The following is a 19,330-nucleotide window of genomic DNA, read 5'->3' as shown; positions in this document are numbered from 1 at the left end:
CGTTAATCACTACTCTAATTAAGAAATAATTTTAGGTACGCCTATAAGATTTAATTCTCTAATTGCCTTACGTATTAGAGGAGCCCTATTCTAATCAAATAACGCACTATCAGGGTTATTTTAGATTAGCCTACGTATTCCCCTGACACAAATCTAATCATGCCAGTTGTCACTATTTCAAGGCAATTAAACAATTACGGATTTAACACCTTAATTGACAATAGATTACCCAATCAACTAATTATCCAGATCTAAGACAATCAATTAATTTGACAATCATAATCACTATAATCAGAGAATATGTGAATACTAATAAATAAAAGAAAAAGATAAAATTAAATTGATCTTACAATTTTTAGACGAACCAAGCCTCCATTGTTTCTTGATTAAAAAAGGGGATTTAGTTCATTCTTGATAAGAGAGACCCATATAAAATTGAAGAGAAAGTAGCGGCCATTGTCCTTTGAAATTGGGAAAACTCTATTCGTCCGAAGTAGTGATACGAAGAAGGATTCGGAATTGACATACACAGAAGGAAAAGAAATTACTAATAACCAAAGAAAAGTCAAAGAGCAAAAAGCAAAGAAAAAAGAATCATCCAATGCATTCACGAAGGAAGCAACAACTACTAAAAGTCTCCACTACCACGAAAAGTCTTAATTTGCTTGGTAAAAAAAAAAAAAAAAAAAAAAGTCTCCACTACCAAAAGCTAAAAAGGAAAAGTGAAAGGCTAATCTAAAGTACTCATACCAGTTCTCTGACTTCTCTCCTCTATTTCCTCCTTCTATCTAATGCCTGGCCACCGTGCGGCGGCTCCCACCGAGAGGAAGAAAGAAGTTCCAGCCATTCGTTCCTTTTCCTCTTTTATACTGTCTTCCGTAAATTATAAAAAAGGGTCGCGTCTTCTTGTTCCAAAATTGTTTCTGAATGCCTACTACTCGAGTTCTTTCTGCTAAATTGACACTTGTTACGATGTTTTCGATCAAATCCCTGAAATAAATGTAAATGGTCAAAAGTGAGTAGAATCTAATAATTAATTCATATCAAATCAAGTAATAAGAAAAATTAATAATAAAATAAATAATAAAATTGCAACCTGTGCAATTCTTCATAATTTCTTATCCATGTGAACAGCATTCTTCATTATTGCTGTGGCTGTCTCAGAAGCAACGGTCATCGTTTCATATTGGTGTCAATGGATGGTATTTATAATGAAGAATTTCAAGAAAATGGTTGATAAGAATAGACTATGCTTATCAACCTCTCCCACCCCTAGATTAAAGAAAGAAAAAGGGCAAAAAATCTTAATGGCAAAATTTCTATTTTAGAATATTTTATGAATTAAACTCCTCTAGTTCCATTTTCAACCAGAATTCGTTGAATCCAATCTAGCTTTTCTCTTTTTTGTAATTTTTTTTCAACTCTACTTTTGTGAAAACTGAATAACTTCCTACCGCATTGTAGCATAATTTGGTAGAGTAAAAACTCGTCCCTTTATTTTCTTCTGGGGTTGTAAGACGATTGAAAAGAATGGAGTCATATGATACATCTAGGCAGGATAAAACATTAAACCATAAAAAAATTATATGGTAAAATATAAAATCATAGAAATTTAAAATGTTATGCATATTATGTTTATATATTTTGATCACTTCACATATTTTAATTTTTAAAACAAGAGTAATTTTAATATTTTTATAGATTCTGTTATAAATAATCATTTTTTTTCATTTTGACACTTTAATCTATGAATTCAAGCTTTGACTCAACGAGCTTTCTAGTAGATGGATTGAGTTTCACTCATCTGCACCCCTACCATATGCTGGTGATTCACTTTTACAATACACTTACAAATTACTCCTCAGTAACTTCCCTTCAATACCTATTTATTTCTCCTGCAAGATTTTCATTTTCATTTTTATTTTTTTGAATTGCTAGTCTATATTTTTGACCTATTTATTAGAACTTTCTATCTTGTGACAGATAAGTATGATCTTGAATGAGGTTCTGAGCCTGTATCCACCAGGGTTGGTGCTTTCTCGAATGACTAACAAAGAAACTAAATTAAGGGAACTCATCTTACCAGCTGGAGTGCAGCTCTTATTGCCTGCTGTCATTCTACAACATGACACTAACTTTATGGGGTGAGGATGCAAAATAATTCAATCCAGAGAGATTTAGTGAAGGAGTTTTGAAGGCAACAAAAGGGCAGCTTGCTTATTTTCCATTCGGTTGGGGACCCTGGATTTGCCTTGGACAAAATTTTGCCATGTTAGAAGCAAAAATGGCACCGGCTATGATTTTACTGCACTTCTCTTTGGAGCTTTCTCCATTGTATGCACATGCTCCTCACACAATCATCGCTCTCCAACCACAATATGGTGCTCAGTTGATTTTGCGGAAACTCTAGTCTCTAAAAGTTACAATATACTCTTCTTCAGATATCAAAAGACAAAATCTTTTCTATTTTACTTCTTTTCTTTCTTTTTCTCGGTGTTTTCTTGTTTCAAATTTCTCTGCAGCAGCAGCTGCAGCTGAGTATCTCTTCAAAACCTTCAGGTTTTGCTCTTTTATTTCCTCTGTATCTACAATTGCACCGAAACATATATACATATACTTTCTAGAGTTGCCAAATTTATCCTTTTGTTCATTCGACTGGAACTTGCTGCCTAGCTGATTATATTTAATACTTGAAAACCCATGTTGAAAAACTCGATCTTTGTTGTTATTAATACGAATTACTGCATAAGAACTAGTTGAGCTGAATTTTTCTGGTAGATTGCGAAACTGAATTCCAAATAGGACTATAGTTGAAATTTAACAGTGGTAGATTGACTCTTGACTCCTGGTTGGTGGACTTTTTTCCATCAACAATTAAGCCAAAACAACAAAATATTTACATCTATGGTCTATGCCAGTTGCAGGCTTGCAGCACATCTGAGAGATCGCAAATATAGAATGCAGTCCTACTTTTTTCATTTTGTCCTTTTGAGAAGTATTCTCTGGTGTTTTTTCAATAGTTTATTCTCATTAAAGGCATACTGTATTTTTCTTTCCATCTTTTTTTTAAGTTTTTATTTCGTGTCATGATTCAGAAAGGTAAGATTAGCTTTTTTGAAATGGATTACATGGGTGGGACGGACGGAGTAATTTTTTTTTTTTGAAATGGATTAGGTGGGTGGGATGAAGACATTAGACATATTGTCTTTTGTTCTGGCCTGTTGGGTAATCTTTTCTCTAATAGTATATTCTCGTTAATAATAATATGCTGTCTTGATGCACGATCTCTCTTTGTTTTTTCGCCTTTTTCTTTTCTTTGTTTTTTGGTTCAATGTCATGACTCATGATGTTTGGCTGGTTGTCAGCAATTCTGACATGGATCATTGAATAAACCCAAAATAACTAAACTTATGCCTTCATCTCAGGATGGAGTAGTTAGAAGGTCAACATTGGTGAGCGGGTGCCTAATCCTCTGGATTATTTTTTACCCATAAAGTAACAAAACTAAACTTGTTTGTGATGATTGGCTGAAATTGGGGACATTGTCTGAATCATTAGTACTACTCTTAATTTTAATCTTCTGCTTTTCTTGAATGAATAGACATTGCTGTTTCTTTCTTGGCTTTCTGGAGGCGAGGTTTCTTTAGTTCTGATACTCTTACCACCTGCATAGAATTTTGAGAGTGAAAGGAAGATCGCTGTTAAGAAATACAGAGATGGCAAGCACATTACGTGAGGTTTCTATAGTAGTAGGTGATCTGGAGGTGCTCCAGAAGAACATCCAAACTGGATTTTCTCATCGCTTGTGTCAGGAAGTTAGGACCCTCAAGCTGAACTTGAAATTTCTGAAAACTTTTCTTATGTTAGCCTACAGAATTAAGTTGGCAAACATGGATATCAGTTTGGAATTTAATGATGTAAAGGAGGTGAGCCTTCAAAACTTTGTGTCTCGCATTGAGGATACTCTAAAGAAGCATGGGAAAGACACTCGCTCAATTCGTCAAAGCTCACAAATATCGTTTGCCCATTTGAGAGGCCTGGAGAAGAGTTTCGCAACTGTGATCATTAGTTTGTGGGATGACATCAAGCCCTTTATGCAAACAATCATCGAAGTTTATAGTGGTTTGTTGGACTTCTGGTCATGGGATAGCAACTCTTGCATGAGTGATGACCAACTTGTGGGCTTCATAGACTCTATTTTACAGAATCTACTTGATCTTCTCAGCGGTCAGTATTTCGAGTACAAGAAAGGTCAGAAAACTGCTTTCCATGCACAATTGGGTGAGAATAAGTCCCTCGAATGCAGTGAGAATCAAGGCAGTGAGAATGAGTCACTCGAAGGCAGTGAGGATTTTGAGTCTACAGAAGGTGACAACACTGCTTTGCAGGCACAAATTGAGGCCCTGAAACTTGAAGGTGGTGACAATGAGGGCCTCGAAGGAAGTGAAGATGATGAATGCAGTGAGGAACTAGAAATAGAGTCCACAGATGGTTACAACACTGCTTTGCACGCACAAATTGAGGCCCTCCAAGACAAGCTAATATTCTTGAAAAATTTAACCCGCTTTGCCAAGTCGCGAGGCGTTGAGCAAGGTATAATGGAAAATCTGTTGACTCACTGTCGAATTGCTGCTGTGTATGCAGCATTGTTCTCTTGCAGGTGTTTGTTTTACCAAGAAGATGAACAAGTGCGCAGTCCTGAGATGTGCTCATTGATTTCTGATCTAGTACAGAAGATTCAGCCTGTCAATCCCCTAGTCTGTGAGATCTATATCAAAGTCCTTAAACCTTCAAGATCCTCATCATCCTCACGTGGTAAGAAAATGGACAAGCGTATAATGCAAGACTTCAATGATTCTCTCATAAGTAGCATGTGGGACCTATTATGCAGTGGTACCAGCTTACCAGTTGCTGTGAAAGATCAAATGCAAACGCTCTACGCGGGACTGCGATTCTTCAGAAGCATTCTTAAGGAGCGGCGTCCGGAGATTGATGTGCTAAATAAAAAAATTGTAGCTGTTCTTGCTCAGGCAGGAATTCTAATCTGCTCGCTCTTTGTGGACAAAGTGCAGGACACAGATTGTTGTGCTAAGTTAGCTGATGCCAACAACAATATCAACCTTATCAAGGCTCAGATTAGCAGTTCAAGCTAGGCTTGATTCAGGGTCAAGTTCAACTCACACTGTGTTGAGTTCAGTGTAATTGTAAGCTAGCGTTTATTCAACATTTGTGAGCTACTTGTGAAAGCTGTAGCTGAGTTGCAATTTTATTTTGCGTGGTTGGTGGTAATGTTGTTAAATTATAAATGTTTGTTTTGTTTCCATTATTGTGGGTTATGACATTGTTAGTTGCAATCTCAATGGATCCTAAAAACTAAATAAAGACTTTAACTATAATTCAAGAAGTCCTAATCTTCTCATTCATTAAAAAAAAATTGGTGGAGGAAAGAATGAAGAAGTAGCATCTCTAGATTTAACCTTTTGGATTATCTTTTCTATATTGGTTTCCAGCACTATATCCTGTTGATGAGATAGTGTATTGGTGCGGGATGCCACCAATAACCAACGAATGGGAAGTGCTTTTTCTTGTATGGATCCTATTTCAATGGGAACTTGATGAGTCGATCCGCCTATGGAGCGTAAAACAAAAATATAGGTTGATGGGGTCGGAGCATACTATGTGTAATGATTCCACCTTTCACAAAATGAAAAGAAAAGCCATTCCATTTCGAGACAAACGACCAACAGAAATTGTATAATTTTTATTTCTTCATTATTCTTTGTTGCATGGAACTAACGAGTAACGAGTTGGTTCATCGAAATAAAATTATTCCTATAAGCTCACTCACAGGAATTCTTTAAAACAGAAAACTAAAGGCAAAAGGGGGATATTTCAACAGATCTAATTGATATTTTTCCAATTGCAGATAAACCTTCAGTCTTGTTATCCAGGAACTTGTTCAGAAATACTGAAATGAAAGGAATCTATCTTTTTCTGATGTCATGACTTATAATGGTTGGTTGATTTTCAGCAAGTTTAAGAAGGATTAGGTGGGTGGGACGAAGAAATCCTGTCTTTCTTTTGGCCTTTTGTGTAATCTTCTTCTGGAGTTGGTTTAGCACTAATACTGTATTCTTTTAAATGGGATCCTATGCCCGTGCAAGATCTCTTCTTGGGTTTTTTTTTTTTTCCCAATGCCATGACTCATGGTCGGCTGGTTTTATCAATTCTAAAATGGTTTATTGAATAAAACCAAAATAAATAAACTAAACTAATCTCTGCCTCTCGAATAGAGTGATCACGAGGTCCATACTGGTGAATGGCTGGCTACAAACTAGTCGGTATCATGTATGTGGATGGTTGGCATAATTAGCGAACATGGTCAGAATCTGTAGTTTCTTTTATCTCCCTCTTCATCTTTCTTGAATAAATATGCATGTATTTTCTGTTTTTGTATTGTCTTATGAATTCTGGAGGAGAGTTTTCTTTCTGCTATACTATGCCGGATTTGAACTAAAAGTTGTAGCTGTTATTTTTCTGGCAGGTGTTGTATGACTTCGCAGTGATCAGAGGTTCTCCTGATTGTTGTGTTCTGCTGGTTGATCGCTCATACCAGTAACAATATCAAGGCTCAGATCAGCAGTCTGGAGGTATCGCTTCATCATATCATATATAGCTTGGAAGGACAAGATATTCGCAAGACTTCCTGCCTTTCGTCATCAGAAGGTAAAATGGAAATAACCCCTGAAATTGTAGTTGGCTTTGATGATGAGGCAAAAGCATTAATCAATCGACTCATAAGAGGATCCCAGTTGGAAATTATTCCCATCGTGGGAATGGCTGGACTTGGTAAGACAACTTTGGCTAAAAAAGTTTACAATGCTCTTTCTAGTCAGCGCCAATTTCACATCCAACTTTGGTGTACTGTTTCTCAAGCATATAGCGTGAAAAATTTGTTACTTCAACTTTTGTGCTCTGATGGAGAACACTCTAGAAAAAATGAAGAGCTCGGAATTCTAGATGAAGACGAATTGCTTGATAAGCTCCGTAAAAAGTTGCTGGGAAATAAATATCTCGTTGTTTTTGATGATGTCTGGGATGACAGGGTATGGAATGACTTGAGACTTTCATTCCAAGGTGCCACGAAAGGAAGTAAAATCCTCTTCACGAGTCGAAATTCTAATGTGGCTTCACAGATTGAATATGGTGGGGAACCTCACAATCTTCGCCTACTCACTGATACACTGAGTTGGGAGTTACTGCAGAAGAAGGTGTTTGGAGAAAAGGAATGTCCTGAAGGACTGCTTAAAATTGGGAAGCAAATTGCCAAAAATTGCAAGGGATTACCTTTTTCAGTTGTTATCATTTCTGGAATTCTTGCAACTAAAGAATATGACCGTTGGGATGAAGTGGCTGTTTATGACACAGATGAGTGCACGAATATATTAGAGCTGAGTTACACGCATCTACCACCATATTTGAAGCCGTGTCTTCTTTATTTTGGAGCATTTCGAGAAGACCAAGAAATTCAATCCAAGAAACTAATGCAGTTATGGATTGCCGAAGGTTTTGTGCAATGTACAGATGCAAAATGATTGGAGGATTTAGCAGAAGAATACATGATGGACCTAATTGGCAGAAATTTAGTTATGGTGGCCAAACATAGATCCATAGGTGGAGTCAGAGCTTGCCACATTCATGATTTGTTACATAAGTATTGTATGGTCAAAGCCAAAGAAGAAAATTTTCTACAAGTGCTGCATGGGTATGATGAGCTTTCTACTTTCAATGTGCCCCCAGACCTCTCCAGATTGTCCGTTTGGTCTAAGGTTGAGCATTTTAAGGAGTCGAGGCTATTTTGTCCACAATTATCCACTCTGCTGTTTATTAATCTGATTAGAAATGACTCTGAGTCATTCTTGGCTGATGCCTCCTTTGTCTTCCAAATTTACAAAGGTCTTAGAGTCTTGGATATAGAGCAAATTGTTCTGCGGTACAAGGTTTTTCCAAGCGAGGTAGTATCGCTTGTTGGGCTGAGGTACTTGGCTATGCAAGGTGAGATGAGGGTCATCCCGCCCTCTATAGCCAAACTCTCAAATTTAGAAACTTTTCGCATGATATCTGATTACGGTATTGTTTCATTGCCAAGTACCTTGTGGAGCATGACCAAGTTGAGGCATCTACATATTGAGGGCTATGATGTCGTATGGTCTTTGCCAAGAGAAAATCTTGAGAACAATTCTGGCTTGCTTAATTTGGACACATTTTCCACCTTAAGAGTTTCTTTGGACCAAAGAGTGGAAAACATACTGAAAAATATTCCAAATGTGCGCCAGCTAAAAATCAAACTCTCGAAGGCAAAGAAATCTACGACTATAGGCTACTGCAACATGAGTGGACTAGAAAGTCTAGAATCACTCGAAGTGTGGGCAACGTCACTGCCACCGGATCGCGTTGAGTTCTCTTTCCCATCGACTTTAAAAAAGCTGGTCCTCATAGGATTGAACCTACCCTGGAGTAAAATTTCATTGATTGAGGAACTGCCCAATCTTGAGGTCCTGAAATTACTCTACGACTCCTTCAAGGGTGAAAGATGGGTCCTGACAGAAGGAGGGTTCCGCAAACTCAGGTTCTTGGCTTTGGAAAATTTGGATGTTGTCGAGTGGACAGACACAGATCCTGATGATCATTTCCCCTGTCTTCAGAAGTTGCTGATGTCAGGACTTTCTAAATTGGAACTGATGCCATCTTGTTTAGAGCAGATTTCAGCTCTTGAAGTGATTGAATTGCGAAGTTGTAAGGCCTCTGTTAAGGATTTGGTACAGAAAATTGAGGAGGAGCAAAAGGACTGTGGAAATGAAGATCTGAGGATCATCCCCTAGCCAGTGCACAGAATCTTATGGGGCCAGCTTCCGCATCAGATGTTGTGAGGTATGTCCCCCTGTCAATGTTGAATTAGGCAGTAGTAGATCGTTCAAATCTTTTCCAAATAGTTATTGGAGCATACTGATAATAAGCATTTAAATTAGATGAGGTAACTCTCAGATAGACATAGGTAAAAAATTGATCATGCAGTTAGGAAATTTGTTGACTGGAGGTATTTGTGTTAAGAAAAGTAGCTAATGCTTGTTTTATAACCAACATGCACTAAACATGGGATGGTTGCTGTAACATTTGTGATTCAACTCTTCAAATTCTGTGATGCATTGGATAAGATGGGAGAAAATGAGGCGTAATATGTTGCCTTGGCTGCTTTTGGAGAAAATACGGATTGTCTTTTACTCTGCAACTTTCTTTCTATCAGGTAATGCCTCAAGCAAATTCATCTGGCTAATTGTATTGACATAATGATAATCTAGTAGGCCTCGAGTAAACAGACATTTTGTGAACCATCAGCTTTGACGAAAGCGGAGATGAACCACATTTTGTTCTGCTGGTTGTAATTCTTAAATTTCTTCGCGTCGTGACCTTAATTCTTTATTGCTTTCTGTTAGAGCAGCATTACAGTGCTGAGCATTGGATTAGTGTTCTCAAAGTAAGTTCCCCAGATTCAAAGCTTTCTGCGGCTACTTCAGCAATCAGTCAGTTGTTGCTATGATTTTTGGTGGAGTTGCTCATCTGTGTGGCTTTCAGCACTTGTTAGGTGGTCGATGGTGTTCGTCAGTCTAGGTATGTTTGGTGGAGTTGCTTGTTAGTGTAATCTCGGACGGGCGATGGGCATGCCGAGAACCGCACTGGTGTCAAGATTTCCAGCACAAGCAAAGCAAGTACTACTTATTTCCTCTTGACAAGGAAGAGTAATTCGGTTGAAAGACGCAAAAATTGTTTGGGTAACATTTGCTGCTGAAGTTTGTGTGATTTTTGTGTCTTTTCTTTTCTTCTGTTGTGTGAATTTGCCTAGCAGGTGGAGTTATGAACGTGACTGTGTGTGTGAATGACATATTTGGAAGACCTGTACTTCATTGTCGACGTGAAATGTGTATGTTGTTTTTTTTCTCTTTTTGGGTACCGGACTTCACATCGTGACGCTGGAAGCATGTTCATGATTGCTGAGATCAATGGCCTAGGTGTCGAATCAGACTTTGAAACATTTAGAAGCATAATTATCTTTCCAAAAGTTTCCTCACTCAATCCAACGAACAACGCTTCAACTCCATGGGAGAAGGCCTCAGGCCATGTATCCTCTTCAAAGATAGCACATGAATTGGAACCATGGTCGACATTACTCCTCCGTGACATGATCCTCCGAGATAAGACATGACCCTCCAACAAAGTTTATTGTCGCAACACATGGAACTTGAGGGAAATTTTTGTGAGGTAAACAGGGATGACAGAGAGTAGGGTAAAATTCAATATTCCCGAGTAGTTGACCTGATGGTTAATTCGATTAGATGACTGAAAGATAATCCATTAATAGTTGATATTGATGAGAAATTATCAACAGATAATTCAATAGGATTTATATATATATAGGAATTAATATCTCTATAAAACTTGCTCATTCTCTTTAGGAAGCCTATTAAATTTACTCTTCATAAAATGTTCACTTTCTCTATGGCTCTACTCAAGTTTGAAATTCAATATAGTGTGTGGATTTGACATGATGTGTATTGATTTTCGTTTGATAAAAATTAATTCTCTTTTTTTGAGTAGTTCAGATTAATGAGTAGAGGATACCTAATAGATAATCCGAACCTGAAATGAAAGGGTTTGATAATGAGAATTAAAACCCATAAAATTACCGGATAGAATTTGATTTGGTACGTATCTAGAAGGGAAAATTAGGGCTGCAAACGAATCAAACCCATCATGAGAGGCTCAAGTTTGAGAGCTAACCAAGTCAAACTCGAATTCGAATTCAAAAATACTGAAATCATTAGCTTGCGAACCAACTCGAGCTCGATTATATATATATATATATATATATATATATATTATTTTAATAGTAAAATTATATATATATTTCTAATATTTTCTTATTTATTAAAAAATTACTATTTTATTTATTTGTAAAAATAAAATAATTATTTTTTTATTTTTTTAAACTCGGGCTCGACTTCGAGTTCGAACTTTATATTTTGATTTTGTCGAGTTCGAATTCGAGTTTCATAAATCTAAATTAAGACTTGGATCGATTAACTCAAAATTCAATTCAACTCGTTTATACTCCTATTTCGGAAAACAATGAATAAATAAATAAAACCCAATCTAGAAGGATGGATCACGAAAGTACCAAAGAGAGCAAAAACTGGCTAGTCAATCGCCAACCTGCATGTGCATGGTACGGAGTAGTTGCCTTGTCTTTGTTATATCGTCATAGATGACGTCATCGCCGCTCCAGTCCAACTTAATAGTCTTTATTATTAATTATTACGACGTTATCACCATGACCTATGAGTCCTTTAGCCAACGGACGAGCGCACCTATACATTGTCCAAGAAAACGACTTGTCATTCTCTCTTTCTCTCCAGTCTGTAGTACTGATACAATCGAACGACTAAAGACCCAAAAGAAACTTAGTGATTAAGCAGAAGAGAATTCTATTATAGCCCATAATCTTCTTCTGATGAATTATTTATTTACAAGATCAAAGAGACATGGTGAAAAGGACTCATTCAGCAGTTAAAGATTTAAAGTTGAGATCCTAAAATTTAAAGATTTTGAGTTTTCATCCCCTCCGCCCTTTTCTCCTCCCTTATTTTTTAAATCTTACCCCTAACCTGTTAGGGGAAAAAAATTACATTATTTATTCAAGTACCTAATAATTTCTTTTTGCTCAGTAAACATGAGTAGTCCTCTAAGGCATAAAATTACTATGTTGATTGGATCCTAATTTGGACTGAGTAGGATCAAATCAAGAATATTTATGTGAGCATTATATTATATCTTAAGAGTGCCAAAATTCACATCTCGTCATTTTTAATTAATTCACATCTGCCTTATATCTTATTAGTTAAATAAATTCTCTTAATACAGTAAATAAATGAAGATAATCATCTATGCCAATTCACCTCATAAGGGTTATAATATCAATGTCCATTTCAGTTTTGATTTTGATATTGATGGCAGTATCCTTCAAGCATACCTATGAGTAGGAAGGGTAAAGTGATCAAACTTATGTAGTTTAGTAATTAAAGGTGACATCCCCCAGCTTAACTACTAATTACATGCGGTTGCATATCAATTCGAATCCTACTATGCTAAAACTGTTGTATTGTTGAAATACCTTGAATCAGATCTTCGACTCCCGTTGAGCTGTTTTGGGTCTCGATTTTTTGGGCCTAATAGTCCAATCCGTTTTTGGTTATTTGATTGTATATATATATCTTATATCCATTCTGTACAAAAAAAAAAAAAAACATCTGATACATTCCGAACCCTAATAAAAATCTGATTTTTCTCAAATTTGTTCTTGCTTGTTCTTGTTTGTTCTTTCCGTTCCGCTGCATCGGTTTCAACATGTGTATTCTTGGGTCTGCACAGTCGGAAAAACCGGAACACCTATTGTATTGATGGGGCAAAAAAAAAAGGGATTAGTCTGGCAAACAGCCCCTGTGTTGGCGAAATAAAAAAGATTATTCTAGCAAGACAAGAAAACCCCATGTGTTGACAAAGAAAAAAATAAAAGTACTTAAAATTCTTGGGTCTGTATAGTCGACAAAACTGGAACACCTACTGTATTGATAGAAGAAAAGAAAAGAAAAGACGATTAGTCTGACAAACAGCCCCTTAGAAAACCCTCTCCTTCTTTAATTTCTTCACTTCAATTACTTCTCATCGAATAGAACGCCCTCTGTCTTCATCCTTCGAAAGTACAAACTTTAAGTAATAAAATACTCTTTGAACATAAACATTTACTCGGCGGTAGGTTGAAGGTTTAAATCTCAGCTGCAACAAAAAAAAAATTAAGAATTGTGTCAAAACATTCCTTTGATCTAATAAGATCTGTGTACCTACTAATAGATTCTTCTTCCCTGTAGTTTAGTATAAATAGATTATATAATAATTGTCGTCTCTAAAAAAAAAGTAAACATTTAATACTAGTTACATTACCGTAAATGTGAACTATATGCCGAATTAATTCGTCACTAATTTGTCAAGCAACCAGATATATTTATTTTCAACTTTCTGTTAATCACGAACAAAAGTACAAACTACAGTAGCTTCGTGCAACGTGTAAACCAGAAAGAGAGCAAAAGAAAAAAAAAATTTGGGTAAGAAAAAGAGAGAACAAGATGGCTGCCGTTTGTCATGAATTGTCCGCGCCACCAAGAAAACGCTGGTGAAGCCGCTTGGAAGGTGAGTTTTTTTGGTGTTTATCTAAAATTTTATTATAATTTATTATAAAAGATTTTTAAAAAAATTTTGAAGTATATTTTTTTTAATATTTTAAAATGTATAATTTAAAAACTCTAAAATTTTTTTTGAAATTAGTGTAGTTAAAACTTTTAAAAAACTTACCGTCACACAGGTACTGTGCAGACGCAAGTGCCTTCACACAGGTACTTCAACACTTCCATTTTCCTACATCTATAAGCAGCAGTGCAGAAAACCCACAAGGAAGTGAAGAGATATGGAAATCCTATATAGCTTAGTTGCAGTATTATCTGCTTCTTTTCTTGTCATATTGTCATGGAGAATCTTAAACTGGGCTTGGTTCAAGCCGAAGAAGCTGGAGAAATGCCTCAGACAACAGGGTTTGAGGGGAAACTCTTACAATCTTGTGTTTGGAGACATGAAAGAGACTGTCAGGATGACCCAAGAAGCCAAGTCCAAACCCATGAACTTTACCAATGATATTGTCTCCAGAGTCATGCCGTTCATTGATAAAACCATCAAAACTTATGGTATGTTTTACTTGTAAATACAGCTATTTAAAGTTTATACTCATTTTCTCTTGAATTACTTGCTTTTCATCATCCAAGTATTAATTGGTTATAATTAGCCCTTTACTTGTTTTGTCACGGTTTGGCATCTGATAAGCTAGTGTATTTATGTTTTTCTCTCGAAGTACTAGTGAGTTATCCTAATTGATTGATGATGCTCAAACAACTGATTATCGAGGACTTTTTCTTTTCTGAAAATGTGGTGAAACATGTCCGTTTTGCACCTTGAAGGCCAATTTTATCTTTAGTAAATGGTTATGCTTCTTGATTAGTCTTCACTGTCATGTTTGGATTTGCCATGTAGGTGAAAATTCCTACACATGGACTGGACCAATGCCTGCAGTCCTGCTCATGTACCCTGAACATATAAAGGAGGTCATGAACAAAAGTTTCAATTATCTGAAGCCTCCTGGTAATCCACTAACTAAGCTACTTGCTACGGGACTTGCTAACTATGAAACTGATAAATGGTCCAAACACAGGAAGCTGATTAGTCCTGCTTTCCATCTAGAGAAAGTGAAGGTAATTGCTACTTTATCTAGTCCGTCTAAAAAAAAACATATACTTTTTGAATTTTCAGGATGCTACTGTTAAGGCTGTTTATTATGAGTTCAAGAATTGAAACAGTATTAAGTCTCTGTTTAAGATAAACATACTATTTGACCAAGGCTAATTGGCTTTCTTCTAATTGTTACTTCTAGTTCATGCTCCCGGCATTTCGTTTGAGTTGTTTTGAGATGGTGAGCAAATGGGAACAATTAGTCTCGGAAAAGGAATCCTGTGAATTGGATGTGTGGCCTGAGCTTCAAACTTTAACAAGTGATGTAATTTCAAGAACAGCATTTGGAAGCAACTATGAAGAAGGACAGAAGATTTTTGAACTTCAGAAAGAACAGGCTGAGCTGATCTTGCTAGCTGCGCAATCACCTTATGTTCCGGGATGGAGGTAAATTATCAGTGTTTAAATCTTTTATTTTGGTTGGTGTATCTCTTGATTTATTGTCTGTTTTTGAACAGGTTTGTGCCGACTAAGAGGAACAAAAGAATGAAGGGAATTGCGACAGAGGTTCGGTCATTAGTGATGGATATGATAAATAACAGAGTGAAGGCAATGAAAGCAGGGGAAGCTAAGAATGATGACTTATTGGGTATACTATTAGAGTCCAATTTCAAGGAGATTCAACAACATGGAGATAAGAAATTTGGAATGACTTTAGATGAAGTCATTGAAGAGTGCAAGTTGTTCTATTTTGCTGGACAGGAGACAACCTCATCCTTGTTGGTCTGGACTTTGATTCTGCTGAGTAAGCATCAAGACTGGCAGGATCGTGCCAGAGATGAGGTTCAGCAGGTTTTTGGCAGCAAGAAACCGGAGTTTGAAGACTTAAATCACTTGAAAGTTGTAAGTTTGTTACACAAAATTGAAATCCTTTGTTTCGATTACAGTTTTTCTGTTTCTCATACTATAAGAATGTTAATCTCTATCTTTGATGCATCACTACCTTTTTTGATAGATCACAATGATTTTGAACGAGGTTCTGAGGCTATATCCACCAGGTGTAATGCTTGGTCGAATGACTACTGAAACAACCAAATTAGGGGAACTAACTTTACCAGCTGGAGTGCAGCTCCTGTTGCCTGCAATCCTCCTGCATCACGACAGTAAGATATGGGGTGATGATGCAAAAGAATTCAAACCAGAGAGATTTAGTGAAGGAATTTTAAAGGCAACTAAAGGGCAGCTGACTTATTTTCCATTTGGTTGGGGACCCCGGATCTGCATTGGACAGAATTTTGCGACGGTAGAATCAAAGTTGGCATTAGCTATGATCTTGCAGCGCTTCTCTTTCGAGCTTTCTCCTCTTTATGCGCATGCTCCTCACACAATCATCACTCTCCAACCCCAGCACGGTGCTCAGCTGATTTTGCGCAAACTCTAGTGCACAACAAGATACAACAAATTTATCCGTGATGTGAGAATAATGACTTCAGGACATGTTTTGTGTTGTATTAAGTAGGTCCAAGGACTGTGTGGACGATAAATCTAGGTTTGCATTAAGGACGAGGCTTTGACATTGCAGCTCAGGGATTGTTTAGACTCTTATTGCTGTGTTATGAAACTACTTTAAAATGTTAAGTACTGTATAATTTTTGCAATTAATTTGTTGGAGAACTCGATGGTTTCAACTTTCTTTTAATCAAGAACAAATGTACGCTAAGAAAACAAAAATTGTACAAAGAAATATAGTAGTACCATGCAATGCCTAAACTAGACGGAGGGAACAAGACGATTGCCAGTTGTCCTAGATTGCCACCCAACCGAGAGAAAACGTAATGGAAATAGTGGGAAACATTTAGTACTGCGGTGCGTCATTGTACTCTTTTGAAGTTTAATTCCATCAGGGCAACAATCGCACTCACATATTAGTCCCACCACACAACTGATTCAGCGCTACCATTTACTCAGTAAGAAATTCACCAAGAAAGCAATGGATATTCTTTATAGCCTAGTTGCTGTGTTGCCTACCACATTTCTGGTGATATGATCGTGGAGAATTCTGAAGTAATAAGTCAGGCCAGCATAAGTTCAAACTCAGTTCATTTAATTTATAACATTTTCGGGCTTCGGGCTACAAGATTCAGGTTAATAAATGTGAAATTCATACTCAACTCACTTAATATTCGGGTTACGAGTCTTATTTGGATTTAGCCCAAACTCACTTATTACTCATTAATTATCTTAATATAATTACTATAATTATTAAGTTGTAAAACTATACATGAATAAATAATAGTTCTTAAAAATTATATAAACCAAAAATTTTTCAACAATATTTATATTTAATTCATTCAAAATACATGAAAAATAGTAATAAAACATACGATCATAAGCCAATACATCTTAAAAGTTGGAACTTTTTTTTATATGATTTGTGCTTCTAGACCAAAAAGAAATCAACCAATATTATGCCAACACAAAAATTTACTCAACTAATAAGAAAAGTTAGAGATTTAGTTATGCATTACTAATATTGGCTCTCAAGAAAGCTCATGGAAGAGTCTTCAAATGTATTTTTGTATTTTGTAATTTATATATATATATTTAGTATTTAGTAATAATATATTTGGATACATAATTATACATAATATCAAAATATAAATATTATATATATAGGTAATTAAAGGGCCGGTCCTATATCGGGTTTGAGCCTAATGATGTCCAAGTTCGGCTCATTTAATTCGAGCCTAATTTTTAGGATTAAACTCAGATCGGCTCACTAAAAGACGTATAGCAAATTAGCAATAACCATGATCAATCCCCAACCCGACTTGTCTCAGACTTTCAATTTGATGCTTCCGTTCGTATAATTTTGTTACATTTTTATCCTCCTTATGATCAAGATTTCTTCGAGGCCCAAATTTCCAAAAGTTAGTGTTGCATTCTAGCTTTATGGAGTTGTTATAACACCGTCTGCCTTGAAACACAAAGCATAAGAACAGAAATGAGAGTATAATCTCAAGGCCAAGATGGATTTTTAATGTTCTGAAAACGAATGTTGACATAAATTTTCAGAAACTGGATTAGTCCCCATATGGTAAAGGACACAAAAAAAATGTGAAATGGAGGAGAAGTAACGAACAGGAAGTGGAGCCAGTGATTGGAATTGAGGCTTAAACGTAGTATATTGTCTGTATTTCTTTTTTTCAAAAAAAAAAATCTGTATTTTTACTGTGTTACTTTTTCAACTGTTTTGTAGCGTTCATGATTACTATGAGTGTTGAAGTTTACATTAGTCCACGATTATGAGAATGCATCATACAAGCTCTTAAAAGATTATCTAATTAAACCCATGAATTTTCGCTTTGACTATGCTTTTCTTTTTCTAGTTTATATTATGATAACATTCATCAGTAACTTTTTAACAGATTTTCCTACATAAAAGTGATAAAAATGTCCCTGAAATAAACCCTAAAACATTTCCTTAATACCTTCAAACATAATTGCCATTGCCCGCCGGCTTTTACTCTTAACTACTTTGAAGGACACAGGCGTGAAAAGTTTTTCCTACGCTTAATTGTTCAAAAGTTTTTCCTATGAATTGGGTTGCCTCCCACTAAGGGCCTTTCTTTGGTGTTTTTAGCTAGACATTGTTGTGTTTGTTCACAAAGGATAAAATCTTATGACTCGTTTCAATGCTTCATCCTTTATGTGATTTTAATAAGGTTACAAATGAATTGAATTGATCGCCAGCGGCTTGAGTTCAAACTCGACATCAAACTTGAGTCGAATTCAATCTCACAATTTTAAATGAACCAAATTCTTCATTATTCGTTGACTAGAATGAAGTGTTTAGTTGATCGTCATAGAAAAAGCCACGTGCAAAATATTTGAAGTAAATGCGACAACCATTCTTCCATTATTAGATGAATATTCGGGAGAAAAGAAAGAGAAAACGTTTCTCTTGTTTCTTCCCAAAAAGAAAAGATGCGTCCTAACTACCTAGCCCGTTCTGAAAACCAATAAGTCATTTCAAAAAGTCCTACAAAATAGCCTAGACTAGTATTTCAACAAAAATAGGAGGCTATCTATTTGGTGGAGTATCCGACTTTCACTTTTTCGATCTAGAATGAAAGATTACGCGCCAAATCCCGAACTTCTGGAGATGCAAATTAATACTTTGACTTGCCCATGCGGAACAGCAAGTTCAGTGAAAAATTACGTTTTTAATCCATTTTTTATCCAAATCCCTACGATTAATGCCAATTACTAAAAATAAATAAAATCTACCAATTAACGTAATATTTGATAAAATAAAAGAGGAAAATAATCATAAAATTAATAATAAAAATGTGTCCTATCACAAATCAAGTCGTTCGCGAATGGCTCGCGAGTAGCTTTAGTTCGAACTCGACTTGAATTCGAGCTGATCAAATAAAACTCGAACTTGAACTCGAGTTCAAAAATACTAAATTCATTAGTTCGCGAGTCGGCTCGAACTCGATCGCATATTTTACATATATGTTCATAATATTTTATTATTTATTAAGAAAAATTATTACTTTATTTATTTTTTAAAAATAAAATAATTATTTTTTTAATCTCGGGTTCGAGTTCGAGTTTCATAAATTTAAATTGAAACTCGATTTGATTAGATCAAATATCAATTCGACTCGACTCGTTTATACTCCTAAAAAAATAAATAAATAAAATCCAATCTAGAAGGATGAAAGTACCAAAGAGAGCAAAAACTGGCTAGTCAATCGCCAACCTGCATGGTACGAAGAAGTTGCCTTGTTTTTGTCATATCGTCATATATGACGTCATCGTGCTTCAGTCCAACTTAACCGTCTTTATTACTCCCTCCGTCCCGTTTTGTTAGTTTTGGTTTTTTTTTCCACACAGATTAAGAAAGTGTAATTAATTTGGCTGGAAACATAAATTT

General features: G+C 35.9%; 3 protein-coding genes across 14 annotated transcripts; all 3 read left to right on the top strand.

The window, feature by feature from the left end:
- The first annotated feature begins 1,961 nt into the window (after nt 1-1,961).
- Nucleotides 1,962-5,323, top strand: LOC113688814 (uncharacterized). Its single transcript, XM_027206614.2, has 2 exons — nt 1,962-2,559; nt 3,602-5,323. The coding sequence occupies exon 2, from the start codon at nt 3,717-3,719 to the stop codon at nt 5,151-5,153; it is 1,437 nt and encodes a 478-aa protein (XP_027062415.1). The 5' UTR covers nt 1,962-2,559; nt 3,602-3,716; the 3' UTR covers nt 5,154-5,323.
- A 720-nt stretch (nt 5,324-6,043) lies between these two features.
- On the top strand, nt 6,044-10,002 carry LOC113688813 (putative late blight resistance protein homolog R1B-16). Of its 11 annotated transcripts, none has more exons than XR_003448113.2 (4): nt 6,044-6,381; nt 6,545-8,931; nt 9,216-9,304; nt 9,500-10,002. XR_003448113.2 is itself a non-coding variant. In XM_027206611.2 (3 exons), exon 2 carries the CDS (start codon nt 7,620-7,622, stop codon nt 8,880-8,882), a length of 1,263 nt encoding a protein of 420 aa, XP_027062412.1. In that variant the 5' UTR covers nt 6,045-6,381; nt 6,545-7,619; the 3' UTR covers nt 8,883-8,931; nt 9,500-10,002. The 11 variants fall into 11 exon arrangements, 3 of the variants coding, with proteins under 3 accessions (XP_027062412.1, XP_071907184.1, XP_071907183.1); XR_003448114.2 differs by lacking the exon at nt 9,216-9,304 and having other exon boundaries at nt 6,045-6,381; nt 9,500-9,535; nt 9,634-10,002; XR_011815223.1 differs by having other exon boundaries at nt 6,045-6,381; nt 9,495-10,002.
- Nucleotides 10,003-13,473: 3,471 nt separating this feature from the next.
- On the top strand, nt 13,474-16,059 carry LOC113688923 (cytochrome P450 CYP72A219). 2 transcript variants are annotated; one of them, XM_027206749.2, is made up of 5 exons: nt 13,474-13,847; nt 14,191-14,408; nt 14,588-14,832; nt 14,904-15,288; nt 15,401-16,059. In XM_027206749.2, the coding sequence occupies exons 1-5, from the start codon at nt 13,574-13,576 to the stop codon at nt 15,824-15,826; spliced, it is 1,548 nt and encodes a 515-aa protein (XP_027062550.1). In that variant the 5' UTR covers nt 13,474-13,573; the 3' UTR covers nt 15,827-16,059. The 2 variants fall into 2 exon arrangements, with proteins under 2 accessions (XP_027062550.1, XP_071907182.1); XM_072051081.1 differs by lacking the exon at nt 13,474-13,847 and having other exon boundaries at nt 14,215-14,298; nt 14,369-14,408.
- The last annotated feature ends 3,271 nt before the right edge of the window (nt 16,060-19,330 follow it).

Source organism: Coffea arabica, chromosome 5c (genome assembly GCF_036785885.1).
Source record: "Coffea arabica cultivar ET-39 chromosome 5c, Coffea Arabica ET-39 HiFi, whole genome shotgun sequence".
NCBI classification, from domain to species: Eukaryota; Viridiplantae; Streptophyta; class Magnoliopsida; order Gentianales; family Rubiaceae; genus Coffea; species Coffea arabica.
Note: the sequence above shows the minus strand (reverse complement) of the source record. Positions and strands in the feature narration are given on the sequence as shown.

What these genes read in the sequence shown, in the direction of transcription:
- LOC113688813 (XM_027206611.2), top strand. Translation starts at nt 7,620, where the DNA reads ATGATGGACCTAATTGGCAGAAATTTAGTTATGGTGGCCAAACATAGA.
- LOC113688923 (XM_027206749.2), top strand. Translation starts at nt 13,574, where the DNA reads ATGGAAATCCTATATAGCTTAGTTGCAGTATTATCTGCTTCTTTTCTT. An exon ending in TCCATCTAGAGAAAGTGAAG is followed by an intron (nt 14,409 to 14,587) that starts GTAATTGCTACT and finishes TGTTACTTCTAG; the next exon opens with TTCATGCTCCCGGCATTTCG. An exon ending in CCTTATGTTCCGGGATGGAG is followed by an intron (nt 14,833 to 14,903) that starts GTAAATTATCAG and finishes GTTTTTGAACAG; the next exon opens with GTTTGTGCCGACTAAGAGGA.
- LOC113688814 (XM_027206614.2), top strand. Translation starts at nt 3,717, where the DNA reads ATGGCAAGCACATTACGTGAGGTTTCTATAGTAGTAGGTGATCTGGAG.